General features: G+C 48.8%; 2 protein-coding genes across 5 annotated transcripts; one reads left to right on the top strand and one right to left on the bottom strand.

Annotated features, from left to right (window-relative positions):
* Positions 1-10756: 10756 nt before the first annotated feature.
* Lsm14b (LSM family member 14B) lies at positions 10757-20821 on the top strand. 4 transcript variants are annotated; one of them, XM_021646342.2, is made up of 10 exons: positions 10758-11110; positions 12360-12523; positions 13617-13752; positions 14697-14813; positions 16736-16903; positions 17127-17204; positions 17397-17558; positions 17858-18008; positions 19065-19249; positions 19675-20821. In XM_021646342.2, the coding sequence occupies exons 1-9, from the start codon at positions 10984-10986 to the stop codon at positions 19234-19236; spliced, it is 1275 nt and encodes a 424-aa protein (XP_021502017.1). In that variant the 5' UTR covers positions 10758-10983; the 3' UTR covers positions 19237-19249; positions 19675-20821. The 4 variants fall into 4 exon arrangements, with proteins under 4 accessions (XP_021502018.1, XP_021502016.1, XP_021502017.1 ...); XM_021646343.2 differs by lacking the exon at positions 14697-14813 and having other exon boundaries at positions 10757-11110; XM_021646340.2 differs by lacking the exon at positions 17127-17204.
* Positions 20822-21776: 955 nt separating this feature from the next.
* Positions 21777-27339, bottom strand: Psma7 (proteasome 20S subunit alpha 7). Its single transcript, XM_021646354.2, has 7 exons — positions 27149-27339; positions 24833-24959; positions 24168-24292; positions 23483-23605; positions 22948-23067; positions 22321-22383; positions 21777-21980 (listed from the first exon to the last, which is right to left on the bottom strand). Exons 1-7 carry the CDS (start codon positions 27242-27244, stop codon positions 21888-21890), a joined length of 747 nt encoding a protein of 248 aa, XP_021502029.1. The 5' UTR covers positions 27245-27339; the 3' UTR covers positions 21777-21887.
* Positions 27340-27341: the final 2 nt, after the last annotated feature.

Genomic DNA, 27341 nt, shown 5'->3' with positions numbered 1-27341 from the left:
CTCAACTGAATCTTGCAGCTTTTGCTGATTTGTCCTCTGTGTGAAGGCCTACTGCATTGACCTCTGCCATCAACCCCTTTCCCCAAGCTGGAGATCTGTCAGGTCTGACCTAGGGAGAGGCTCCAGGTCAGATTACCATCCCATCCAAGAGAATCCAAGATGATCCCTGGGAACCATATTCAGTTGGATTCTTCATAAATGGCGCAGAGTAATTCATAGAGAGGGTACTCAGAGTTCTCCCAAGAGGCTTTGCCTGATCCTACCAGGGCCTTGGTAGCAGGCACAGGGGCCATGCTTCCCCAACTGAAGAGTTTCTAAAGGGCAGCTGGGCAAAGCTGGAGCAGTGGGCAGTCTTTCTGCCCACATGACCTCTCTTGCTGACAGTTTGTGCTTTCTAACACAGAGACAGATGTTTCAGACCTCACCAGGTCCCAATTACTGTTTCTGGTTTGCTCTTTTCTCCTCTCAAAGGTGTGATTTCCCAATAAACCTCTGGCCATTTCAGCATCTGATTCGTGGAGAGCGGGAACTAGGGATGGAGTCGTCCAAACAAGGAGGACAGTAAGATTGGCCTTGCACCAGATCACTCCCCACTGCATCAGTGAGGTGTTGGGTTCCAGGTGGTGGCCACACATCATGGCCAAGGCCTGAAGTTGACAGTTCTCCTGAGACTGGCCTAAGAGCTAGTATAGAGGATGGACTGGTAACAAGGGGCTATTCCAGCCAAGGGCCAGTGTGGCAATGACAGTCAACTGAAGCAGGTGCTTGAACCATGTGGAGGAGAGGATGATAGCCTTGGAGGGCTGTTAATTCAGTTGCAGAAAGATAATGATGAGCTGAAGGCAATTAACTCATAAGTGAACGCTGAGTGCAAGAGCAGCCAGTCATACTCACCAACTTCAAAGCCCTTTTTCAGAAAGAAAAGAGAAAGTTCAAGTTCAAATCTAGATTTTATGACCTTTCCCTGGGGGAGAGCTGCTGTGCACATCCTCTTTCTGTAGGCATACCTGTCCAGACACAACCCAGCTGGTGAAATGCTGAGTTGATGATGAAGACTGTGGGATTGGACTCTGATGGTGCTTGGGGTCCTCAGGGACCATGGGTCTCCCTCATGTTCTTTCTGTGAATGGAGAGCTACAGCTTCCCTAGTCGGGGACTAGGTACAATGGCCACGACTCAACCAGCTGACCTGTGGTGGTGACAGCTGGGTTAAAGTGGGGCATGGAGCTAGGAGGGGGTCCATCTAGTGATAGCTAAGCTTTAGCTACAGACAATGAGCTACCCACAGACACAAGAGGGAGGCCTGGGACATCAAGGTCAGTCCTCAGATCTCCCTTCAAATAAGGATGGCAGAGGTGGTATCATAGTGGCTGAGTGTTCTCTCAAGTGTTCTCATGAGTACTTGGGTTCCAGAACCTTTGGCAACCCCTTCCCTCAGCAAAGGAGACTCTACCCAATTTCCCACAGCTGTTAATACTTCGGGGCTTGCTGCAGAGTGCTGTGGCCATGCCTCCTGAACTGGACTGTGGTACTAAGGCAGGACACAAAGATAGGCAGAATTAAGGAGGCATGAGAATGGGGGGAAAGCCCTGCGCCCTGGAACCTAGTCTGCCTTTCTCACAGTCTAAGAGTTAAATGTCAACACAACTGATATAGCCCAAATCACCTACAGAGATAATGTATGCTTCCCAAAAGATATCTTCAAAGAATGTTTCAAACAGATGAACTGTGCTAACTCAGGGCCAGAATGTTTGTGATCTTGAGTTTAACTGTTTAGCCCCTACTCTAACCAAGGCTCTTTATTTAAACAAAACAAAACAAAACAAAAAAAAACCCCTATAATTTACAAAAAAAAAAAAAATCCAGCCAGGTGTGGTGATGCACGCCATTTCTCCCAGCACTCAGGGAGGCAGAGGCAGGCAGATCTCTCTGAATTTGATGCCTGCCTGGTCTACAAAGCACAGCCAAAGCTACACAAAGAAATCCTGTCCAGAAAAACAAAAACAAACAAACAAAAAATCCTTTAAGGAAACAATTAAACCAGTTCAAGTGTTCTCACCTTTTAAACCTTACTCACATTTTAAGCTTTGTTTAATCTTTAAACCTTGCTGTAAATAGCTATTGAGGAATATGAGCTGGAAAGCTGCTGACTCATGTAGAGTCATTTTAAAGACATGGAATTGCAACTCTCCCAGGAGCCCACCCATGTTGTGGGTGCGTATTTTCCATTTCCTACCCGACTCTGCCTGAACACCTAAAAATCTCACCAAGGTGGCTTCACTCTGACTTGTCCTGAGGTTCTTTTCTGTGGTGCACTCAAGGATCTGGCTTTACTTGGGAGTTCCTATGAGGGAAGGGAACTCTCCAGGTTTCTGACAACCATTAAACTTAGCTCCTGCCCCTATCGACAGTACGAGAACTGCGGTGGGGCATTGCACACTGTCCACTGCCTCAGACTGCCTGTCGGTCTGGCGGACTTCATAAAGTCAGCATCTCTGCTTCCCACACACAGGTATTACCTCCCATTACTCGCCTTCCCAGAGAAGCAGGCCCATGGCTTATCCTGGGGAGACATGAACAAACATCTGTTTACTCCAGATAGTACACTGAGCACAGATAGAGTGAGTCCGTCCACGTCTAGCTTGGCAAATCATTGAATTAGTTTATTAGGCTTACTTATATACTTACAAGTGATGTGTTATCCCAAAACAGCTTCATCCCTGAAAAGCCCTGACCCTGCTCAAAGCTGCCCGGGATGCCTTCCTTGTTCTGTAAATCCTAGTGTCTCCCAAGACCATGTGCATCTAGGATAGAATTACAGACAGCTTTAAAAGGGAGTAGCCAGAATCTCAGGTGAGGGTCAAATAATCGTCCCCCCTCAATCTTGTGGGAGTCACCAGTGAGTAAATTCAGATACTCTAATTAAAATGGAATGGCTGAGATGTTGCGGGAGCTGCAGGTTACTGTGCAAACATGGCCAAGTCCAAGAACCACACCACACACAACCATTCCCGCAAATGGCACAGAAATGGCATCAAGAAACCCTGGTCACAAAGATACGAATCTCTTAAGGGGGTGGCCCCCAAATCTTGAGGAACATGTGCTTGCCAAGAAGCACAACAAGAAAGGCCTGAAGAAGATGCAGGCAAACAACACAAAGGCAATGAGTGCGCGAGCAGAGGGCATCAAAGCCCTATGAAGCCTGCGGCCATTAAAACAAGATGCCAAAGGGCCCCAGCCGCAAACTCGGCAGTCTGGCTTTCATCACTCACCTCAAGCTTGGGAAGCGGATTCGAAGCTACATGGCTAAGGGTCGTAGGCTTTGCAAATCAAAGCCCAAGGTTCAAACCAAGGCAGAGGCCACAGCTCCAGCTAAGGCCAAGGCTTCAGTTTCAGCTCCAGCTCTAGCTCCAGCTCAGGCTCCCAAAGATGCCCAGGTCCCTTTAGAGGCCCCACAGGAAAGGCTTCTGCTAATGTGAAGACAGATGGACTGGTGTGACACACCCACCTACATACTATTTACAGATGACCAGTATCCTATGCTGTTTTTACAAATAAACCTGAGGCAAGATCTGTTAAAAAAAAAAAAAAATAGAATGGCTATATTATGCCTGGAGGACAAAGGTCCAGAGAGTTCATTTATTCACTTAACAAACATTTAGGAAAGGTGTCTTACAGTACATTAAAGACCATGAATTCCCCAATCTAGGTCTGCATCTAGCTGTGCTGGGATGCAGGGCATGGTACTTAACTGTCCTGTCCCTTCACTTCCTGTCTTCAAGACAGTGACAGGATGAAATCTGCTCTCTCGGGTCACATGTTGTAGGTTGCTCATGGCTAAGCCTTAGCACAAGGCCTGGCACAAACGCAAAAAAAAGCGACTTCATCTGCTGCTACTTCTTTCTGTGCTATTCTCAAGGCTTTTGCTACATGAGCTTATTTTTCTATTCAGAGTTAGGATGCTCTTGAATGAGTTTCCTCCGAGATAAAAACATTTCACCCATGCAGGAAGCTCTTTAAGCAGGAAGGTAAAGAACTCAAAACAGAGTCTGGAAGTCCCTGAAACTGACCAGATTCTCTAGACTCCTCCCTGCAAAAGTAAGCAAGAAAAGTCCAGAGTACTTGGAAGAGCAGGGCCAAGCTGCAAAGAACTCTCAGAACCAAACCAGCTGTCTGAAGAGAGGTTTAGATCAACTGAGGTACCTGGAAAGGTCATTCTCTGACCTGTTGGGCAGCCTGCAGGCTGTACAATGCACTCCAGGTTCCCAGTTTTGTGAGCTGTCACAAAACTGATAGGGGTAGGTTTTGGTGATACAGCTGTCTTTGTGTCATTTCTCCTCCTGTAAGTAACCCCCTGTCCATATTCCTGAAAGCAACCCCAATAAAACTCATTGGTTCACCAGAGTGGACTTTTGTGGCATCTGTTCTTCAGTCTGTAGTGAATTCCCTATGTAAGTTTGTAGTCATGTGTTACCTCTCTCCAGGAACAGTTGTGTCACACAGCAGATGCATGGGTGGCCATACCAGGTATTGATGGTAACAAGAGGACTGAAGAAGGGGAATGGTAAGAACAGAGAATTGTGGGACTGGGGAGATGACTCCGTAAATAAAGCACTCTTCATGTAAGCATGAATTTTGTCCACCTGAAGTTTGAATTCCTCATAAAAGCTGGTTTTCCACTCAGCATTTAGGAGGCAGAAACCAGATCTCTGGGGCAAGCTGGCTAGCTAGGCCCGCAGGAATTGGTGCACTCAGCAAGTTCAGCAAAAACCCTGCCTCGAGAAAAATGAATGGAAAGATCCATCTTTAAGAAGGCACCAAACATTAGCTTTGGACCACCATATCTATGCATGTGAATGTGCACCTGCAGACACACAGAGATATGTACATACACTCTCTCACACAACACACACACACATACACACACACGAACACATTAAAAAAAAAAAAAACCTGAGGATTGTGACTTGCTAGAGTGAGTAATCAGCTCTGTGGGCTGCAACCCTAGAGACTTTTCCAGAAAGAGGCTCCTAGTCCTGACTCCTCCCGCCTTGCTCACCCAGGACCCTGAAAGATTTCGGTCAGAGAGAGTGGGCACTCAGTTCTGAGATGCTTAGCTGAGCAGGGGACCCTGTGCCTGAATAGAAGACTAGGCCACCCACAACCTACACTGGGAAAACAGGACCCACCTCCTACGAAGCTGATGGGAAAATGAGGTAGTAGAGCCATTTTGGCAAACAGTGAGCAGTTTCTCGCCATGTGACATATAGATTGACCGTGTGACCCAGATAGCATATTCCTGAAAACAATTAAAATAGCCAGGCAAATATACAGGTGTTCACAGCAGTACTGTAATACCTAAACTGTGGCAATAACCTCAATGTATAGCAGGTGGTGACTTGAGTTAAGCAGCATCGTTAATACAAAACATTATCAAGCCATCAACAGGGATCTACTGATCCACACTGTAACACGGATGATCCTTGAAAGCATATAAACACAAGCCAAGTAGAGGGAACCAGTCCATGACTCCATTCATAAGAAATTTTATTTAATGTCCAGACCAGGCAAATCCATGGAAACAAAAAGACCTAAGTTGTTTGGTACTAGGAGAAGAGGGAACAGAAAAAAAAAAAAACAAAAAAAAAACAAACTGCTAATGTGTATGGGTTTTCTATTTGGGATGATGGCTGCACATCTCTGAACACATGTAAACATCACCAAACTCTATGCTTTGAGTATTATTATAGTAAGTAAGTACTGTCTCAGACTGTCAAGTAAACAGGAAATGATTCAGGTCCAGCCTACTATGGAAAGAAACTGCACTCTTTCTAAGGTCACCACTGTTGATGGTCACTTGAGTGTTCTGGCCCCGCAGGACTTCCAAGGCAAGAGTTTTGGTACTTAGGAAAGGTAGCTACTGGGAACATGTTCCCTATCTAGTGCCTAGTACCTGCTGAAACAGCACAAAGAAACCGTGGGCTGGGAAACCAGCTTTCTCTAGGGACAGCCCTCTTCTCTGCCCCTCCCACTGCAGTGCTCTGTCTGCTTCTGATCGGGCTTCACAGACAGTGCCTGACTCTGGATGCCTCCCTTGCTGGTGTGTGATAGTTTGTCACCCAGGATCTCTAATTCACCCTTTGCTTTTGGGATGGGTAGGGTGGGGACAGAGGGAAAGCACTGTGGTTGTTAAGTCAGACCTGCTTATGAGTAAAAATAGACTCTTCAGTTCCCTAGCATGCCAGCCTTTGGCTGAGTGACGAAAGCCTGAAAACAGGGACAAGTGTCCTGGGTCAGTTAAGGACCAGCTTGGGGAATCTGGACATCTCTCGTTTACATGACCTTGTTCTTTGGGTGGTAGCTTTGCCCAGCAGGTACCCGTTTATCATCAAGGAGGTGCCAAAAGTGCCCAGGCTGGCTGGAATGCTCCCAGGTAGGCTTCTGGGTTGTCATGGCAACTCCCTAGGAGGGAGGCATCCTGCATCTCCAGCTGAGCCTAGGATAAAACACCAGAGAAAACACTGCTGCTTCTTTCCCCACTGTCCTGCTCCAGCCTCAGGGAAGCCTCTCTCTCTGGATATCTGGACAGCCTGTGCCCAGGCAAAACCATATCTGGGCTCTGTCCCTCAGCTGACTACAGAGATCCACAAGCAGGATGCCCAGAGGCTGAGATCCAAGGGTCAGAGGTCAGAAGACTTGGATCAGAACCCTGCCCTACCCTTCATAGGCTGTGGTGACCCTGGCAAAATCACCCAGCTCAGAATGAAACTGTTCATGACACCCCAGAGGGCTGGCAAGGAGTTTGCATGGCCAGCTGTGCTGGGATGGCACAGGTGGAGTTGGATGGATTTGGCTGTTGTGTGGTGGTGGGCACTTAGTAAGCGCTAGGTAGATTGCCTCTGAATGAGTTTCTATTTCTATCCAAGAAGAACAGAGGCCCAAGTAATTTGCCTCTTACCCTAAGCTGGTCCTGAGGTCTTAAAGAGGCTTGCCTTCAAGTAGATGTCCATTTCTGTCCTCAGTGTTCTTTAAGCATTTTATATTTGTGTCTCTGCCTCTCTGACATTGAAGGATTCATTGTCTAGGGTTGCCTATACCGAATAGGTCTGACCAACAGCCCAGCCCCAAACAGCTGCACCTGTGAAAGCAGCTGGGCCTTTGTGATTGTGTACAGGATTTCACATGCTTCTCTTTGCCTCCCTGCAGCACAACTTCATCAATGCTCCATACATGGGAAGCTTGGGTGTCAGGGGGTGGACAGAGGAAAGAGGAAGGCAACAAAGAGGACAAGAGGCCGTTTGGATGGAGAGGAGGTAGTCAAGAATAGGGAAAGAAAGAGGACCAGGGAGGCTGTGGAGGCTCTTTAGCTGGCAGAATGCTTGCCTAGTGTGCATCAAGCAGTGTTTAATGTGGCAGCAGATGCCTATGATCCCCAAACTTCGAATGAAGAGGCAGGAAGAAGAGTTCATCTGGGACAGCCTTGGCTACTTGAGAGACCCTGTCTCACAAAACAATACAGGCCTAGGAAGGGGAAAGTGGGAAAGGGGGCTAAACAAAAAGGAGTAGGGGGTGGGCAGGTCAAAACACATGAACTTTAATCCACTTGTACTCATGCTGGGACAACAGGTCTGTTGAAAAGTGGTGGGAATGCAACAGTGGGAAATGGAGTTCATCTGGAACCACAGACAACAGGAAGACTGCTAGTTGTGCAAACGCCTCCTTCTTACAGTCCAGCCACATACACAACACTGCTCTCTGAACATAGTCACCCTAGGCTGTCCATCTCCTTTCCTCTGCCTTCCACCCAGTCCACCTGTGACTCCTTGTTCCCTCCCAGGCAGTACCTCTTTCGAAGTGCTGTGATGAGATCCTGAGTGTGGGAGGGGCCAGGTCAGGCCTCCTCACCTGGCATATCTCTACACATCAGAGCACTGTTCTTGATTCCTCTTTACCTATGGACCACCAACCGGCCATGTTTTTCTTATTCTTGTTTTGTACTCTTTGTACTAAGCAATGTATACATGTGAAATTTGGTGTGCTGGCCATTTCTTATCAGGGGTGCTTCTGAGTTACAAAATGGTTTTCTGTGGTACCACACACTCACCTGCTATGGAATACTGGCCAGTGTAACCCCAGCTCGCCAGCAATGAAGTGTGGGATGGGGACTCACCTTCCTGCCTTCTACCTGCCCTTCTTGGGGATTGTTGGACCCTGTTCCCTACATGCAGCTCATGGTTGCAGCGGAGATTTCTGCAGCCATGTCTCAGGTTCTTCACACATCCAGCCTAGCCACTTTCAAAGCCTCATGCAGCCATTATCTTCTGGGGACTTCTAGCATACCAGTAAGATGAACAAAGCAGCTGGATCACCATTTGGGAAAAGAAGACACGGAGATGGGGAATCCGGCATGTCAGTTTCTCAGAAGCCCTAGCTTCTTTTTCTACATCCCTCCACTCACTGGCTCAGTGATTATCAAATAGGTAGGCTCACTAGGCTCTCCAGACCTGTACACTTGGGGTACTGGGCAGATGTTCCAGCCAGGAAACAAAACCCTTCACCAGTGGATACCTTGGTCAAATTTCAGTCTAGCACAGCTGCTCCCCTTCTTGGGCCTGTCCAAGTACCCTCCATTCCTGGTACTGGGCAGGACACCAGAAATGAATGGCAGAGCCTGTATTCCTGGACCTGGGCACTGTGTGTATTTTTAGCCTCTACCCTGTGTGGGCGTTCACACTGTGTCTAGTGTCCTCAGGGAACCGCCCAGTTGCAAATGCAGGAACCTGGCAGGCACTTTGAGGCCACTGGGGGCTGAACTCCCCCTTCCCCATTTCAGGTGGTAGGGCTTAGGAAGAAAGAATCAACCTCTGTTAACTGAGGAATGCATACACCTCCAACACTCCACTTGAAGCTCAAAGCTCCTGACTCTGTGACCTTGAGTTCCCTGGCTGAAGGTAGGGGGAAGGAGAGCCTCAGCTGCACAGAGGGATCAACAGCCAGGTCACTGAGGTGCTCACAGGTCCCTCCATCCACCTCATCAAGTACAATGCAGATATCTGAGTGAGCAAGGCCATGCTGTGGTGAGAGGCGGGATGAGAAAACCTCTCCCCAGCAGGGCTGCCTCAGTTTTCCTGAGCACAGTTTCCCAGGAGTCAAGAAGCAGCTGTGGAGAGTATAGCTGATTTGTGGTTGATCGGACTTTCCTGCCCTCTCTTCTGCTTTCTGTGCTGCTCTGTGCTGGTGGGCACTATTACTCAGGGAGTCTTACAAAGGAAGGGGCAGTGTGGAAGAATAGCTATGATGTTTGAGGCCTAGACTAATATCTCAAAAGACTCTCCATTCTCTCATACTTCGCTTGTTTCTGCCTCTGGAAACTGGGGGAAATCAGCCCACTATGGTGTCTAGTGTGGTGGCTCATTCTCAAAATTTTGGCACTTTGGAAGGCTGAGGCAGGAGATTAGAGGCCAATCTGGACTGCATAGTGAGTTCCAGGCCAACCTGAGCTAAGAGTATGGGCCCCATCACCACAAAAACTACAACTGAAAGGAAAATCAGGGTCAGTAAGATAGCTCAGGTAAAGGCACTTGCTGCTAAGTGTGGCCACCTGAGTTCCCATTTCCAGGACCCATATGGTGGAGAACTTAAAGTTGTCCTCTGACTTCTACACGTTCTGACATATGCATTGTGTACACATGCACCCCAAATTTTAAAAGGAAATATTAAAAATTAAAAATGTTGACAACTACTCTCAGCACCCACCGGTGGTGGTGGTGGTAAACTGATGTCACCACAGTAAAAAGTATATTTTATGTCTCACATTTAAAAAAACATTTTCGCTATAAGGGGCATTTCCTTATCTCCTCTTTCATTCTATTTCACTTTTATAAAATACTGATCACCACCTACCAAACTTTCCATAGTTCTCAATTTTGGACCCTAATCTGATGGAAGAGGCTAACTGTAAATAAATATGCGCTCACGATTATAATATAAAATTATCAATCATGCATGACAGGGAGCCAGCAAGACAAGAATAGGGAATGATTTAGGGAGTCTCCCAACTTCATAGCTGCGGGCATGGCTTTAGGCCGCAGTCTGAGGCTGCGTGCTGGCTTGGCTGGTGGCTAACGCGGGTGGGAGTTACCTAAACCATTCAGGGCTTATTTTTAGGACCTCAGCGCCGCAGGGCTGGGAAGAGCGCAGGGCTCCTCCGGGCTCCCCCTGCACTTTCTATTTAGGGGGCGGCCGCCGGGAGCCCGGCAGTACGGAGCAGCACCCGCCAGCCGGTTCCTCGGTCCCGGGCCCGGGCGGGACTCAGGACGCACCTGGCCCAGGGAAGGCTAACTGTCGGGGTCCGGCTGCGGCAAACAGGAAACGGAGACAGGAGTCTTCTGCCCATTAACACCCAGTGCCCGAAGGGTGACGCCGGCACGCGCGAAGGGAGGAGCCTGGCGCTCCTCCAGGACCAGCCCCAGATCCGCCCCCGAGTTTGCAAACAGTAGCTGCCCGCCTGCCCCGCGCACGCGCGCTCCGCCCCGCCCTCTCAGTCTCATGCCCCTAAGCCGTGCGCGGGGCCCGTCGGGAACCGGCTGGGAAGAGCCCCAGGGGCAGGTCCCTGGCCGGCAACTCCCAGCTGCGCAGGCGCGGGTCCGCCCACTGCCGGCGGCGCGGCCATATTTAAAGGGAGCCGGGCGAGCCTAGCCAATGGGCTACGAGCGTGCGGGGGCGGCGCGAGGTGGCGGGAGGCCCCGGATGTGGCTGCGGCGGCGCTCCTCCCCCGCTCCCCTCAGACTTAGGCTACGCGCCTCGCTCTGCTCCCTCTCCGGCTCGCTCGTGGCCCGCAGGCCCCTAGGCGCGGCAGGAGGCGCCTCGACGGCGGCGGCGGCTCGAAGCTGCGCAGGAGTGGGCGGCCAGGCGACCGCGCGGCGGCGGAGCGGGCGGGGCCCGGCGCTGGTCCCCCGCGCCCGGCGCGCCCCGGCCGCCGCCATGAGCGGCTCGTCCGGCACCCCGTATCTGGGCAGCAAGATCAGCCTCATCTCCAAGGCACAGATCCGCTACGAGGGCATCCTCTACACCATCGACACCGACAATTCCACCGTGGCGCTCGCCAAAGGTAGCGGCCCGCCGCCGCCGCGCGCCCAACCGCCGCCCCAACAGCTCCGCCGCCCCGCGCCTGCCGGCACAATGGTGTTCCTGGCTTCGGCGGGGGCTGAGGGAGGCGCGGACCACGGTCCTGCAGGTGTCGGGGGGCGGGGCGGCTTTGAAGCCGCGGACCTCCCCACCTGCGGGGCGAGACGCGCGCCAAGGCGGGGGCACGGGTCCTGTGCGTTCTCCTGGAACCCCCTCGGCAGCCACGGCCCACCGCGTCCTGGTACAGCCTCCCGCCGAGCTGGGGCGTCGGTTGAGCTGCGGCTGCCCTGCTCTGAACTCTCCCGACCCTGTCGACTTGAGGGGTTGGTTTGATGAGAGAAGTCCAGAGTCTGTGCGCTAGTCGCGGCATCCTGAGGCCCCAGAGCTTCTTTGTCTCCATTCTTCGCGTAAAATGGGGCGCTCGTTTCCTTGCTGCTCTCCAGAAGCGTGTGTTTTAGACCCTCGAGGGTGCAGAAGGGTCGAGGCCAGTCTGAAGCCAGCGGACCCAGACTGCGGCGCTGCAGGGGAAAGCGCAGTGTTCAGGGCTTTTTATTCACTTGAACTTTCCTGCTGCACTTGACGTGAGATCCCCAGTTGGGAAAAAAACAGGCGCAGAGTAGGACCCTGTCCACGATAGGACTTTGCTGCTTAAATCCGGCCACCAGACTCCCTCAATCCAGGAGTCCTGCCAAAGAGGTGTGGTAGCATTCCTAGATCCCTGTAGAAGGGTGTCTTGGGTCCAGGATTTCCTTACAGACAGCTTGGACACAGAAGCTGACGTTAGGGGTCTGAGTTCCGGGACTCCTTCCCTTTGTTTCTCTACCACCCATGGCCTTTTGTGTATACAAGGGCTTAGGGAGAGTTTTTGTGCTTGCCTAGGAAAATCTCAGCTGCAGCTTATGATGAGGGTTCAGGCATGAAACTGCAGTAGGTTCCATCTGCAAAGTCAGATGTGAGGAGGGAGGTTCTGCAAAGCCAGCCTTGTCTGCAGGGAGCTTTGTGAGACTTGGGAGTCTGAACATTTTCACGTCATCTTCCTGAACTATTACTGTTTCTTGCAATCTTTGCCACAAGGTGCCTTATAGGTACTGTCAGCTGAAAATTGAGCGATTAAGTAGCTGTTAATTGTAAAGAGAGTGCTGCGTCAGAGAGGATGCTCTGGTGTCAGAAGCTTAATCTAGTGGATGTGGCACAGGACAACAACTTAACCCTTCTTTTTCTCAACCCCTAAGTGAGGTCCTTTGGTACTGAAGACCGTCCCACAGATAGGCCTGCTCCCCCAAGAGAGGAAATTTATGAGTACATCATTTTCCGGGGAAGTGATATCAAAGATATTACTGTATGTGAACCTCCAAAAGCTCAGCATACACTCCCTCAGGATCCTGCTATTGTTCAGGTAAGTGTGTCATGCTTCTATGTGGGTGTGGCTTATAAGAGGCTGGTTTCCACATGGATCTTAGTGTCATCTGTTTGTCTAGAGCATTCAACTTGAATTGCCCTCTAATGAACACTGGCCTGGTTTTCTTGTAGATGGTTTCTGTTCCTAGAGTTATTAATTCATGCAGTAGCATTTGCTTTACAGGGTAGTATGTTCTGCATGGCCAGGCGCTAGGGAAAGAGACTTGTAGCTTGCTGTGCGTGGTTTACAGATGTTGCTGCTGGTGGTCTTGCCTGGTCCTGGAGTCCCTGGAGTATAGCACTCAAGCTCTTGAGTGGCATAGTGTTGAGTGTCATCGGATTTTTCGGTGGTGACAGGGTTGCTTCACTGTCTTAATAGGGTATTCCATTGTTGTAGGACTCTAAATTTGAAAGTATTAAGCTAAGTCTGATTGCTTGGTAGGTTATACCCCAGGATTGCTAGGGGAAGGGTAGATTATTTTCTTTTGTAAATTTAGACTTTAGTTGGCTTCTCCAATTCAGACTGCTCCAGGTTCTGAGGTGAAGCTATATGTAGAAAGGTGGGAGCAGGTAGGGTTGGCACATGGAAGCACTCAAGTCAGGTTGCTGAAAGCTTGGTGGATTGGTACTCAGGGTCCTAAAAAAGGGGAAACCAGACTACCAAAGAGACTAGAGGAGCTGCATGGAAGTCAAAGGAGGCTTTGGGAATGAACAGGCAAGTCCTGGAGGCTGGGTCAGGAGAGGAAGGACACATTTGGAGATATGTAAATAGTTCCTGGCCTCACAGCTATACCTCTTCAAGGGAGCCTTCAACTAAAGGTGGTGTTTCCTCATGTAGAAAGGTCAGATTGCTGTTGGCAGGTGGGAGGTATGAGAGGGTTTTAATTTTGTGAAGAAGCTCATGCAGCTGTCATGAAATGGGGAAAGGCATTTTTGGCAACACTGGAAAATGCCCAGAACTCTCCCGACCATATCAAGAGTGCAGGCTGACAGACCTGGCACCCTCTCCCTGTCTGAGAAAATGCTGTGTGTAGAGACTTGAAGGGTAACAGGATGTTGCAGTGCTCTTACCTGTGTATCTCGTTGTTCAGTCCTCCCTGGGCTCTGCCTCTGCCTCGCCCTTCCAGCCGCATGTGCCTTACAGCCCCTTCAGAGGGATGCCACCGTATGGCCAGCTGGCAGCCAGCTCCCTGCTCAGCCAGCAGTATGCCGCTTCCTTAGGTCTAGGTGAGTGACCATTCTGTGTGCTCAACTACTCATACCTGTACCTAATAGTGGAGTCATACACCCTGAGAGGGGGCTAGTTCTTCATGTCACACAGCTGCTGGACTATTGCCTGATAAATTACCCAGTGCAGCTTCAGCTCCTTAGTGTTTAATAACTTGTTTTCTGAGACTAAGGCAGCAGCATTGAATTTTGCACCAGGTGACATAAATTAACATGCACTTGGAATCAGAAGTTCTGGAGCAGCTGTGCTTTCTTACAGATGCGTTCTATCTGTGAGCCCATGAATACCTTATGTCCTGCTATAAGCCTATATTAACTATTGAAAGAGTCAGCTCAAGCATGGCTTCTTTTGAGGTTCACTAGTCCTAGAATAAGAGTATTTGTGTGTTGGGAGTTAGAGCAGCCCAGTCTTTGACCTGGATCTTGAAGCTGTGTTCAAAAGATGGAGAGTTGGGTGCTTATAGAGCTGGGGAGGCAGAGACAGGCAGGCCCTTGAGATTGGTTAGCCCAAGGGTTGAGCCTAAACAGTGAGTTCCAGGCCAGTTGAGAGATCCTGTCTTAAAAAACAAGGTGGATGACACCCCAGGAAGCAATACCCAAGGCTGATCTATGGCCTCTGCACGAGTGTACGTATGTACACATATGTGCTTCCAACATTCCTAAGAACATAGTTTGCATCTTGTCCTTTCACCCTTGCTCAGACTCCAGCATAAGGCAGCTGAAGCAGGGAGTGTTAATTAAGCTCCAAACCAATGCTATGGGCCACTTGTGATTGCTGTTCTGATGTGTGACAGGTGACTTCTCAGCCTGGCTCTAAAAAAAAAAGAAAAAAATCATCATTTGAGAGGTCACTTGGCTCTTTCCAAGCTTGCTAGGCATAAGACAAGTATGTCCTGACTTATTTGTGTGCTTTCTCTGTGCTCTTCTCTCTCTCTCTTCTTTAGAGAAGTTGGTAAGCCCTCCAGCCTCAGCCGCTGCTTCCAGCCCTAGTTCCTCTCCATCTCCACAGCCTGTTTCAGAGCTTGACATGTCCTCAGAGCCACCTCAGCTCACTTCCAAGGGTAACAGCAGTTTGGAGAACTAACTGCATGCTGTCTTGTAGACTATGAGAGCCAGGGGTGAACAGAATCAGGATGCAGGAGCTGGAACAGATCATTTGCTAGGCCCAGGGATCAGGATGCTGCTTCTGTTTTGTTCAGCATGTTGCCTGATTTATTAATGCCACAGTTTTTAAAGGGTTAAGAAAGAGTCAGCAGAACACTTAATTCACTCCACCTGGGGTTAGGATTTGACCTGTCCATGGCCATTGCATGGGAATACAAAGCTGTTTCTCTGGGGTTTTCTAGGTCCCAAAGGTTCTGGATTGCTGCTGTGGGACTTCCTAGACAACCTGGATGAGACATGTGTTCTCTGTTCAGGGCATTCAAAGTGGGGAGCTTGCATGGCAGCCCCAGGGGCTTGGCTGCATGAATAGTGCCATCTTGAGAGCAGCTACCCCCTATCTGCTGAGAGAGCAGCACTTTGGGTTTCTTGACTTTTCTGATGTTCTCATGCTGATGTTTCTACATGTCTGTTTTACATGTGTTGTCATGCATGCTAGTAGCCAGCTCAAGGCATCATTACACATCTCAGTCCAGAAGGCCTCTAAGGGTTGGGGTATAGCATACTATCAGTTCTATATGTGTGGGTTAAGTCCTGTAGGGCTTTTTTTGTATCTGAATTAGGGTTTACATTCTTTCTAATTCAGAGCTGTGACTGGAGATACTTTTGTTTTCTTTAGGACCAGTCACATAAATCTATCCATAGGGTAATACTGCTTTTTAAAGAGCACACAAGGGGCTGGAGAGATAGTTAAGTGGTTAGGAGCATCAGATGACCTGATGCTCATGAGTTTGGTTCTCAGCACCTACATGGTCTCTGACCCTCTTCTGGTCTAAGGATATTACGTGTGCCTGGAGTGCACAGATATACATGCAGAAAAAACGCCCCTACATGCAGAGATTTTTAAAAACGACACACACCAGCTACTTCTGTGTGGCTGTTTCCTGTTTGTCCCTTGGGGTCCTTGCTGAGTGAAATAGGCCTGAGAAAGTGGTCCAGCTTAGTTTCTGTCAGAGAGGACCTTGTGGATACCTGCCTTGGAAATGTGTCTCTAATCCTGTCAATAGAGTTTCTCCACAGCAGTGTTTTCATTTTGTTTTCCCATGATCAGGACTATTGTTTCACATCTCAGTCCCATTCCACACAGCCCCCAAGGAGTTAATGTTCCCCATGGGTTAAAAGACCTGGGACAGGTCAAGGGACAGCAGACATTACTGGTGGCCCTTCATGGTTTGCCACCAGCATTCATTTTGGGACCACCACTGTTACTGTTTAGGGGTTGCATTTCGTGTGGTGCTGTAGATACAGTCCCTGACAGTGGGCACCTGGGAGCTCATCCTTGCTTATAAAGAACTTACTCTTTGAGAAGCTGTGGTTTGTTAACCTTCATTGTAGTTCGTCCTGCTCAGCTCATCCTATTTTTCATAAAGCTGTTCTAGAATTAACTTCAGAGTCTGACTACTATATTTTGTAGAAGATCCCAGGCTGGGGTGGTGGTTCTCCAGCAAAGAGAAGAGTAACTGTTCTTGAATTCTGAATTTATTTTAGGGCTGTCGATACCTTCAGGGTTAGTCAAAGCTTGTCTAGAAGACCGGTTGGTAGCACAATGACTTTCCTTTCATTGTAGTTCCTTAACATTGTAGTTCAAGGATTGGTGCTCTTAGAGAACTGGCTTTGGCGCCACCCTGTGACTTGGTTTCTTTGTCACCTTGGACCATCTTCAAAGGGAATGGGGTGGTCTGGGAGAGTAAATCCTGGGTTCAGACTTGATCTAGACAGTATGTCACCCCTATTGTACCCCTAAGGTACCAGCCAGAAGGAGAAATGGCTGGAGATACCTCTTTCTAACTGTTGCTAAATTTTCCTTCTCTCTTCACCTCAGGAGCTGGTTTTCCATCTACTCCAGTCGGCAAGAGCCCCATGGTAGAGCAGGCTGTCCAAACTAGTTCTGTTGATAACTTGAATGCTAAGAAACTGTTACCCAGCAAGGTCACCTCAGGAACACAGCTTAATGGTCGCCAGGCTCAGCCAAGCAGCAAGACTGCCAGCGGTACTTGAACACTGATTTTCTCTGCAGTGTGCTCTGTGTTCTCAGTATAGTACTCACTGGTCTATGTTTTAAAGCATATCCTATCCCAAACTACATGCTTCTGCGAGCAGGCCTGTGGACAGCCTCAGTCCCATAGGGCTGCATGTGGTGGTGGTATTGTGCTTTGGTGGCTGGGTTCTGGCTTCTGCGGGAGCTTTGCCTCACTTTTCCCTTTGCACCTTAGATGTAGTCCAGCCGGCACCTGTACACACTCAAGGGCAGGTGAATGATGAGAACAGAAGACCTCCACGGAGGCGGTCAGGTAACACCCACGGCCACCTGAGTTCTAGCCATGGCAGCAGGCTATGCTTTGCTTTCCTGTGCTGGGGACCTGGGCTAAGGTGGTGCTTTAGTGAGCTGTGCCTCCTTGTCTGCAGTGTGTCTGTGAGCTGCTTTGAATTCAAGCTGGAAATGTTGGTGACTTCAGCCGTTGTGTTTTTTTTTCTCCACATAGGCAATCGGAGAACAAGAAATCGTTCCAGAGGGCAAAATCGTCCTACTAATGTTAAGGAAAACACAATCAAGTTTGAAGGTGACTTTGATTTTGAGAGTGCAAATGCCCAATTCAACCGAGAAGAGCTTGATAAAGAATTTAAGAAGAAACTGAATTTTAAAGGTCTGATTCATTTGAAAGTTATGTCCCAAGAAAACTCTTAGACTGGGTTAAGACAGAAGGGCTGGTGTCACTCTGGAATGAGTTGGGATCTTGATCAATGTGCAGATTGCATAACCTGAAGAATAAAGTTGGGATGGGCTTGTGAAACTTGTGACTTGAAATGAGAGGAAAGGATCGCTGTGGCATGAAATGTTTAGGTCATCTTCTAGGCCTGAGGATAGCTGCAGAGTGGGCCTCCAGCAGGAAACCACTTGGGTAGTGTTTGTTTTGGGACCTTTGTGCTCTGCTTCTCTTTGTAGATGACAAATCTGAAAAGGGGGAAGAGAAAGACCCAGCTGTGATGACCCAGAGTGAAGAGACTCCGGCTGAGGAAGATCTTCTGGGGCCCAACTGTTACTATGACAAATCCAAGTCCTTCTTTGACAACATCTCTTCTGAACTCAAAACAAGGTAAAGGCCTCACTGTAGAAAGAATGGCTATTTTGTAAGTCCTGGGAGGACATGACTAAAATGTACTAACATTAAGTCAAGCTGTAAGCTTATATTCTGATGGGTGTCCTGGGATCTTATTTTTCTAAATAATAGGTACAAGAGTCCCAGCTGGGTCTACCTCTGCCAGCTAGGATGTAGAACCAGAAGCTTCTGTCTGTCACCTAGCCTGATTACGATTTGCTGAGGTCAAGTCTTTGCACGTCCTGCTTTTCTTTTTCTCTTCCCTGATCTGCCTGCTGGTGTGGGAAGCCCTTAAGAACCTTGCTACTTGGGCAATTGGTTGAGCACCCTGTCCTCTCAAGTATTGTAAGTCAGTGATTGTGATGTGTATAAGCATTGTGGATGAGCTGTGTCCTAGACTATATGCAAACTCCTGCAGACCTAGGAGTCCTATTGAATGAGTACTAGGCATGCTGCCAGCCATTGAAGAGCAGGACATGAGCTGGATAGCCTGAGCCATGTACACACTTTATCAGGGGAGCAATTGAAGCAAGAAAGAGACAAGCTAAGAGAAGGACTTAGATTCAGCTGTATCATTATGCAGGGGTGTGGCCAGCTCTCAGCAACAGCTATAAGAGTGGTGAAGCCAAGATCTGCATGTGAGTATGCATCAGAATAGACAGGGTGATGGTGTAGGCTATATTCTAAGTGAGGGCACAGCCAGTCAGGGATATCTTGCTGACCTATATAGCCTCTTGGTGACAATGGCTAAAAATGGTATGAGAGAGCTAGATGGCTCAGTCGGAGGCTCATATGGGGGATGGTCACCAAGTGTCAGCAGGAAGGGCTGGGATCTAACTGTTCTTGTGTGGGTCCTTAGGGGCTTCTTTTTCACTTGTCTACCATTGTGATAAGAGGCCTGATTTCTGCAGTACTAGAGTCCAAGCTCCAGGGCAGTGGTCCCCTGCCTCTTTAACAACTGTAGCAGTAGCTCATTCTTCCTTTTCTGTGCTATTTCAGAAACTTCAGGTGTTGCCCACTATAGTCAGATTTTACCACACTTTCTCGGTTTAGTTCTAGGCGGACAACATGGGCTGAAGAGAGGAAATTGAACACTGAGACCTTTGGAGTGTCCGGAAGGTTCCTTCGTGGCCGTAGTTCACGTGGTGGATTCCGAGGAGGCAGAGGAAATGGGACAACACGACGAAACCCCACTTCCCACCGAGCTGGGACTGGCCGGGTGTAAAGGTGCAGTACAAGTGAGTGGGGGAACCTTCTGGATCTTGGATAGGAAGTGGTGGGATGAGCATCCCTAGACAGTGCTTAGAAGCTGGGGACCAAGCCTGTCTCAAAAACTCCACCACAGCATGGACCTTGACCCTTAGAATAACTCAGGCACATCCTAGGAGCAGTGGGGGTCATAACCAGGCCCCTGCTTCATCTGAATGGGAGGGTCAGCTGAGGGCTTGTGAAGTGTGTGGTCTGTGAGAGAGAATGGCAGCCAGTGGTGACTGAATCAGAGCCTGTTAGCTCATTATTGTGGAACAAGTCTGGCTGGAACATCCCTATACAGTGCTGTGTGGGGTTTGGAGGACCTACAGTTTCCTACCTTTACTACCCAGTTTCATCCAGGGGTACTATGTGACAGGGACCTGCTGGACTGACTCACTTCCTGTTCTCACAGGATCCTGAAGAGGCACAGAGGTGCTGCTCTGAAAATAAGGACAGAAGGAAATGCTACACTCACCAGGAGAGGTGGATCTCATTTACCACGTCTGGAAATCCTTATTGCTTTTTAGTTTTGGACTTAACCTAACTTGGACATGGTCTGAGTTAGAACCACTTGTTTTGGGGGAAGTATTTGTAGGTGACCTCTGAAGGTATCTTGACCTACATTTCCTTCTTGGTTGCACACAGCCTAATAGTAAGGTTTTGGTATTTTGCAAAAAGGTTTCTATAGGCAAAGGCTCAATCCTCACTTTCTAACTTTTTTTCTTTTTTTCTTTTTTTTTTTTTTCCGGACAGCTTTGACTCTTAAAATGGAACCAAATTTTATTTGGCACATGTGGTGTCCAAATGTGTCTCTGCAACCCATCTGGCCCCTGGTGCTGCTGGCCTGGTACCCCAACTGCTAAAAGTGGGAAGTCTCAGGAGCCAGGCAGGGCCAGCACAGGGTGAACCAGTCATAAGGGGTGGGAGGGCCAGGGGCAGGGAAGGGGTGGGGGGGTGTTTCATGGATCATGTTGTGTAATGAACCAGTGACGTGTTCAGTGTTGGGGGCTGACAGAGGATGAGTGAAGTAGTGGGAAGGGCCTCTGAGTCTCACATAGAGCCTGCCTTCTACAGGTGCTGAGGCTTAGTGTTGAAATCCAGGAATCCAAGACAAGCTCATGTGGTGTGCCTGACGATCCCATCCTTGTTAGCCTCTGGCTGCACTTAAGTGTTCTCATCCACTTTGAAATGAGCCAGTCTTTTTTTTTTTTTTTTTTTTTTAAGGTCACTAGCCTTATTTCCTCAATTGTAAATAGTTCTTGTGTGTTTATTTTAAAGGTGGTGGAGGGAGGGTGGGGACATAAATTTGTTGCATGAGTAAATGGGTCAGCTTTTCTGTATAAGCATGCATCCTCTGACTGACAGGGCATTTTGTTGAAAATAAGCACCTTGATAACCAAAACCCCTTCAAAATAGCTACAAAGCGTTAGTTCTGTATTGATGAAGTCACATTGTAAAAGCTTGGGTTTATTTTTGTAGGACTTCATAGCTGAGACTAGAACATAGCATTGGGGCTACTGTTGGGGTAATGCAAACTAAATAAACATTTGAACCTTCAAGTATTGCCTGTCACATGTGTCATGCCAGAGCCTACCCAGAAGCAAGCAATAGTCGGGCTTAGAGCACTGGTAGGCTAGTTAAGTTTAGAGATACTTACAGGTACCATATGATGCACCAGAAAAGTGACCTGGTGACCACAGCCCAAGTAGACAGGCTGGGCCTCACTGGCTGTCTAGTATGGATGCAACTTCATATGGGCTCTGGAGGAACCTGCATTATGTGCTAGGTGTAAGCAGCTATGTATCCTTAAACCAGTAAACTTGAGTTTTGTTTTGTTTTTTGCCAGGGCACACAGCATTAAATCACATCTTACAGATGTTATGCTAGGCATAAATTTGGCCTAAGAGTTAACAAAAGGGAGGGGGCAGGATAAGGGAAGCTATAAGCTAAGGTTGATGGAAGAACGAACTAGTCTAGCAGCCAAGAGGAAGTAAGTATATTTCTGGCAAAAACAAAACAGCAATGACACCCAGCCAACCTTGTATGACAAACAGCAAAATGTACTGAGCTGTTTTGGGGGTGGAACGGGAGATGGAGGTTTTTACCATGTAGCTTTTTTTTTAAGAGGTTTTGTGTATGGGTGCATGACTGAGTGTGTGCTTATCACATTCATGAACTGGAGTTTAAAGACAGTTGTGAATCATCTGATGTGAGTGCTGGAAATCAAACCCAAGTCCACTGGAAGAGCACCAAGTGCTACGCACTGAGCTCTCTCTCCAGGCCTTACATGCTAGGCAAGAGGAGTTACACGTAGCACTCAACCAGCTCCACTGACAATCCTCAAACTTGGTGCTGAACAAAGCCATGGCTCTGCATACTAATATTTATTGTGGAGACTTGAAAGTCTAAAAGGAAATGTGTTGAGAACCCTGGCTCTGCCAAACCCTTTGGCACACACCCATAGAGTGGAGTGAAGCAAGCATGCATCCAAATGACATGTTCTCATCACAAAAGTTAAAAAATGTAGTAGTTTATTGGGCTCTCGGACAAGTAGACAGAAGGCCCACAACACCGAGGCTTGCTCATGATTCAGGCTGAAAGCTGCTCCAACAAATGCTCACTTCATCAAGATGCTTTCTTTTGTTTCTTCTTTTCATTTTCTTCTTTTTCTTTTTCGATTTCAGCAACATACTTCTCAATTTCTTCAGGATTTAGAATCTGCCCCACAGAAAGCACATTCATGGTTAATCTTTACAACCTGCCCTGTGGAGGACTGCTGGGGGCAAGGTGAGGCAGAGACAGCGAACACAGAAGCACATCTAAACAGGCAGGGAGGGAGCCAATGCCACATTGTATAAATTTCCCCATGAGAAATTAACCTTCAGAAGCATCACAGGAGCTGGGGCTGGTCCCCCGTCCCCCTTCCTCCCTTTAGCCCTATAGGCTAAGATGACATCAATAGAGCAAAAATCAGTGTGTTAGTACACACTTGTAACCTGGCACTGGTAAGGTAGGAGTTCTTGTGTGTATGAACTCTTCCACCCAAAAGTAGACTTACTTTGAGGGGCTGATCCCGCCTCATGACAGCAAGTTCAATGTTTTTGCCACCTGACTGGACCACCTTGAAGAAGGCAAAGAGTTAGTTCATGCTTTCACGTGGCCCTAAAATACAGTTCATGACCAAACCTACCATATTAGAGAATGAACATCTGTATAGCTTTTGCCCCAAATGCAGTGTCAGGTCTACTCAAGATAATCTGTATAATACCCAGTCTGTACAGCAACTTTTCAATAGACAACAATGGCTGCTAGGACCCAATGCCTGTATTTCTAGGTACTCTGGTTTCACCCACTTGCATCCTAACTTCCTGACTTAGCAACTCAAACCTCTGAAGGGCCCTGTCACCTAAGCAAGAAACTCCATAGCTCAGCCCTGTTTCTCATGTTCTCCCCTTAGGCAAATATGGCTTTTCCACACAGGTTTCTATGTGTAGCCTTGGCTGCCCTGGACTCACTTTGTAGACCAGGCTGGCCACAAATTCAGAGGAGATCTGCCTGCCTTTGCCCATCTCCTTGCCTCCACCAAGTGCTGGGATTACAGGCATAGATTACCTGCGCCCAGCCCATTGCCCACTCTTAAGACAGAGCAAGCATACCCTGCCTGAGGTTTCCCATGTATACTCACTTCTAGGAGTGCCTTGATCACTAGTTTGATGGTCAGATCATCTGTCTCGATGGCATCATCAGTGTAGTTCTTCTCCAGGAATTCACGCACTGACTTGGCGCCCCGGCCTATGGCATTGGCCTAGAACAGACATGTCTTAGCAGAGCCAGTCTGGCTTGCCAGTAGCTGGCTTCTTCTTGCTGTTGGCTCTTCATAAGTGGGAGGTGCTGTCACAGACCCAGGTCCTACTCCCCCTCCCCCTTTTTTTTTTGTAAAAGGCTATTAGATCAATTGGTGTTGATCCTTAACCAAGAATGGAAGTTCTTTTATTTCATTATCAAGAGACAGTTGGGGAGATTTCAATTTAGGCCCTCTCTTATAATCCCATTGTCCTTTGATACAATGCCAAACAGCAATGTAGAAATGTTTTGCTTTTATACACACACAGAACAAATAGGCAATGCATGTTAGAACTAAGCTAAGAGGTGGTCATCTGCTGGCGCCAGCTCAGTACCTCCCTAAAGCCCAAAGTTCTATTGTTTTGACACAGACTTACCTTCCAAGCATGGTATGTGCCTGAGGGGTCAGTCTGATAGAGTCTGGGGGTACCATCAAAGTCAAAACCCACAATGAGGGCAGAGATACCAAATGGCCTGCGTCCATTGCTCTGGGTGTAACGCTAAAAGGAAGAGAACACCACCAACCATAAGGTTCATGCCATACATGACAATTGCTTAGTAAAGAGACAAAACGAAGCCTAACCCCAAGCAACCACAATTCAGATGCTAAACTTGAGAACAGTGGTCAACATTTCCCTTTCCTCTTAGGCACACCAGGTCTGAAAATGTATTATGCATTAAAAAAAAAAGTATGTGTATTTGCCTGGATGTATGCGCATCACATTTGTGTCTGGTGTCAGGAGGGGGGGGTACATTTCTTGCTAATGGACTGACAGACGGTAAGCTACTTTGTGGGAACTGAACCTGAGTCCTAAGAAAGAGCAGCCAATACACCTAACTGCTGAACCATTGTTTTTCTAGCCCCTAAATCATACATTTTAACTGAGTCACCTCCATACATGTTTCGTTTACTACCATCTTACCAGAGTGGAGGGTGCCTTTCAGACCTCTCTCAACTGCTTGGCAGATATTTGTATTCTCCTCCAGAGAAGAGAGTTCAGGATAGCTCCAAGCCAGGAGATGCAACAGAACAGTGCTGTAGTTGCCTGAACAAGTACCTACCTGCTTCAGACTGGCAATGTAGCGGGTGATGTACTCCACAGTGACTGGGTCCTCCACAGTCAGCCGGTGGCTCTGACACTCTACCCGGGCTCTGTTGATGACTATTCTGGCATCAGCAGTGAGGCCTGAGACAAGAGGAGAGGTTCTACAACTGAGTTACAAGAATGACATCGTCACACAGCATCTGATTATTGCATTCCAAAGCACACTAGCCTCTGCAAGCTTTCACAAGAACATACATGAACAGCTGGGAATCAAGTTATGCTGGCACTTAGTTTTGTTTAGGGGAATTGAGACTCCTTAGGTTGGATCTGCTGAAGGTGATAACTGTCATCTCTGTGGTGCAAGTGAGGGCAAGGAGGGTCCTGTTGCTCCTGCAGCCACAGGGGCTCCTGGACCTGGAGAACATTAGTCATGGTTGCTGCTGAGATTAACATAGCAACAAGGTCTAGGAATCCAGACCTTGGAATCCTGGTCTTGCCCACCCCAGCAAAGTTCCCCAAGAACAACTGCTGTTTTCACTCTGCAGACCGGACTAGTCTTGAACTCAAAGAGATCCATAGCCATTTCTTTTAAAGGCTCTCCACTTACATGTATCACAACTGCCCATCCCCACCAACTAACTAGTCATCCATGCTCAACTTGCCACCCTGATCCAATTGTACCTGCAAAGGCCATGCAGACATTATCGTCCAAAGCACAGATCTTCCGTACTGTTCTTTCATCTTGTAGCTTGGCCACTGATTTTTTTTCCACACCAAGAACAACAATATCCCTTCCTCGAACACCAACCTTAAATGAGAATGCACAAGTCACTTTTAAGAATCACATAAGCAGGACAGCTGTTAATCTCTGACAGCAGAGTGAGGTGGGATTAGCCAGGCACAAGGCTTGTGAGGAGCCCCACCAGAAAGTATGGCCTATCACACTTGACACATGACCAGGAGGACCTAGACCCACTCCTATGGACTAGGACAAGTTATCAGGACCTGAATGCCAATCTCCTGTATTTAAAGCACTGAAGTGGTTACAGTTGCATTGCAGCTAAACAGCCCGGAATGCATTAAACCCCAGTCTACCATCCTGCCTGCTCACACTGCACATGGCTGGCAGGAGCCAGTGTGTTACAGTGTGAAGCACTGTCCACTATTAAAGACACTCCTCCCTGCTTACTGCTGGTATTGTGGAAGGGAAGAAGTAGCCACTGTTTGAACAAGTGAAAATGTTCTGGGGATGGTACTTGTAAGCTAGGCTTGCCATGCATGCCCAGCACCACCAAAAGCAAATCAAACAAAACACCACAATAAACCCAGGGAGCCCCACTGACAAAAGAGAAACTGAAGCAAATGCAGGAATCCCTGAACAAGGCAGTTAGGCACAGAGGACACAATTCGGTGGCATCTCACAGATGTAGGGTGGCATCCCTGGACCCAATCCTCCAGATGCCAGGAACCTTCCACAAGCTCCTACCAAGGGAGAAGCTCTGTCACGCTGCCCCTGGTCTGGAGGGATGCAGCAAGCAGCTGCAGATTCTAGTTTTCCTCTGGTTTTGTGTGTTTCCGAGTATGCATGGAGACTCAAGGTGCTGGATCCCCAGGCCCTAACATCAAAGGCAGTTTTGAGCCCTCCAGTTTGGGTGCTAGGAACTAAACTCAGTACCCTGCAAGAGGGGACCTGCACTCTTTAATGGCTTCACTGTCTCCAGCCCTCCATGTGGAGCTCACAGATTCTGCTACACTTGCTAACCAGCAAGCCCAGAGTATCCTCCTGTCCCTGCCTCCTCGGTGCTGGGATTCCGGGATGTCACTGTGTGCAGCAGTTTCCTTAAAATGGGGTGGGGGTGCTGGGGAGCCAAAACCAGGACTTCAGGTGTGCAGAGCAAGCACTTCACCAATTTAGCGATCTTAGCAGCTGCACAGTTTTTTTGTTTTCCAAAGAGGGATCTTTTACTAGCCATATCGCTTGGGGCTGAGGAGATGGCACAACCGTTAAGAGCACTGGTTGCTCTTCCAAAGGACCAGGGTTCATCTCCCATCACCCATATGGCAACACAACTATTTGCAAATCCAGTTCCAGGGAATCTGACACCCTCGCAGATAGACATGTAGACAAAACACCAATTCACATAAACAAAAATAATTTGAAAGTAAATTAACAATGCATACAGGCACACAAAAACAGAAAGAAGGAGGGTCTCTCATTTTAGAATTCCAGGATGACTTCGTAGTTTTGAGATTTTCAAGCCTCAATCTTCTAAATGCCAGAATTACAGGCCTGCACCTCCAAGCCTGGCCATTCTGTAGTTCTTTGGATGGGTTAAGTCCCTAAAGATAGGGAGCTTTAATTTCATGATTAAATACTTGGGAAATACAAGCGCTTCAAGACTCATAAACCACGTGTGTTCCCGAAGATCAGGTGACTGAAGGGAAACAAAAAGCAAAACTGTCTCACTGCTGACGTTTGCAGGTGACCTGCAGTTCCTTTTCCAAATGGCTCTAAGGTCCCTGAACAAAAACTGGGGCGCGGTGAGAGGTGCCCACCGGAACCAGAACACAGCGTCCGTGGAGCGGGCGGACCCGGAAACAGCCTGTCTCCGTCGCAGGGCCGACGAACTGCCCTTTGTTCACATCGCCCACCTGGGCCTCGCTGAGAGATCCCTCAAGTCCCTGCCGGCGCCGACTCCTAGCCAGCCTCCTGCCCCCGGCGCGCACCTGCGGCCTCCGTCTTCCGCGCCGCGCGAACAGCACCAAGATGGCCCCGGCCCATGCGCGGGGGCTGCGCTCCCATAGACGCTCCGCAACGGGGAAGCCTGGCAAAGCCACCTGGTTCTCCCAGGAGCGCGGCGCAGCCCCCGCGGCCCGGCTTACCCCGCGGCTACCATTTAGTTCCCGTCACTTCCCGGGCCACCCGCCGCTAGCAGAACGCCCGGCCCCCGCGCCAATGTCTGCGCGCCCCGCCGCGCAGGCCTCGGGCCCGCTCACCGCGGTGGAGCCCTTCTTGACCGCCTCCTGCGCGTACTCCACTTGGAAGAGGTGGCCGTCGGGCGAGAAGACGGTGATGGCGCGGTCGTAGCTCATTACTGCGGACGCACAAGCTCGGGACGCCGCCGCTCAAAAGCGCACACTCACCGCCAGCGCCCCGCCCGCCCTCCCGGGCCACGCTGCTGGCGTCCGC

The sequence above is a fragment of the Meriones unguiculatus genome, chromosome 4 (genome assembly GCF_030254825.1).
Source record: "Meriones unguiculatus strain TT.TT164.6M chromosome 4, Bangor_MerUng_6.1, whole genome shotgun sequence".
NCBI classification, from domain to species: Eukaryota; Metazoa; Chordata; class Mammalia; order Rodentia; family Muridae; genus Meriones; species Meriones unguiculatus.
This window is presented reverse-complemented; position numbering and strand designations above follow the sequence as displayed.

Bases quoted from the DNA above. Each gene is read 5' to 3' on its own strand.
- Lsm14b (XM_021646342.2), top strand. From the start codon at position 10,984: ATGAGCGGCTCGTCCGGCACCCCGTATCTGGGCAGCAAGATCAGCCTC. The intron at 13,753-14,696 runs GTGAGTGACCAT...TCTCTTCTTTAG, and splicing joins TGCCGCTTCCTTAGGTCTAG to AGAAGTTGGTAAGCCCTCCA. The intron at 16,904-17,126 runs GTACTTGAACAC...TTTGCACCTTAG, and splicing joins AAGCAGCAAGACTGCCAGCG to ATGTAGTCCAGCCGGCACCT.
- Psma7 (XM_021646354.2), bottom strand. From the start codon at position 27,244: ATGAGCTACGACCGCGCCATCACCGTCTTCTCGCCCGACGGCCACCTC. The intron at 24,293-24,832 runs GTACAATTGGAT...CTCTTGTCTCAG, and splicing joins TGTCTGCATGGCCTTTGCAG to GCCTCACTGCTGATGCCAGA. The intron at 23,606-24,167 runs GTAGGTACTTGT...TCTTCCTTTTAG, and splicing joins ACATTGCCAGTCTGAAGCAG to CGTTACACCCAGAGCAATGG.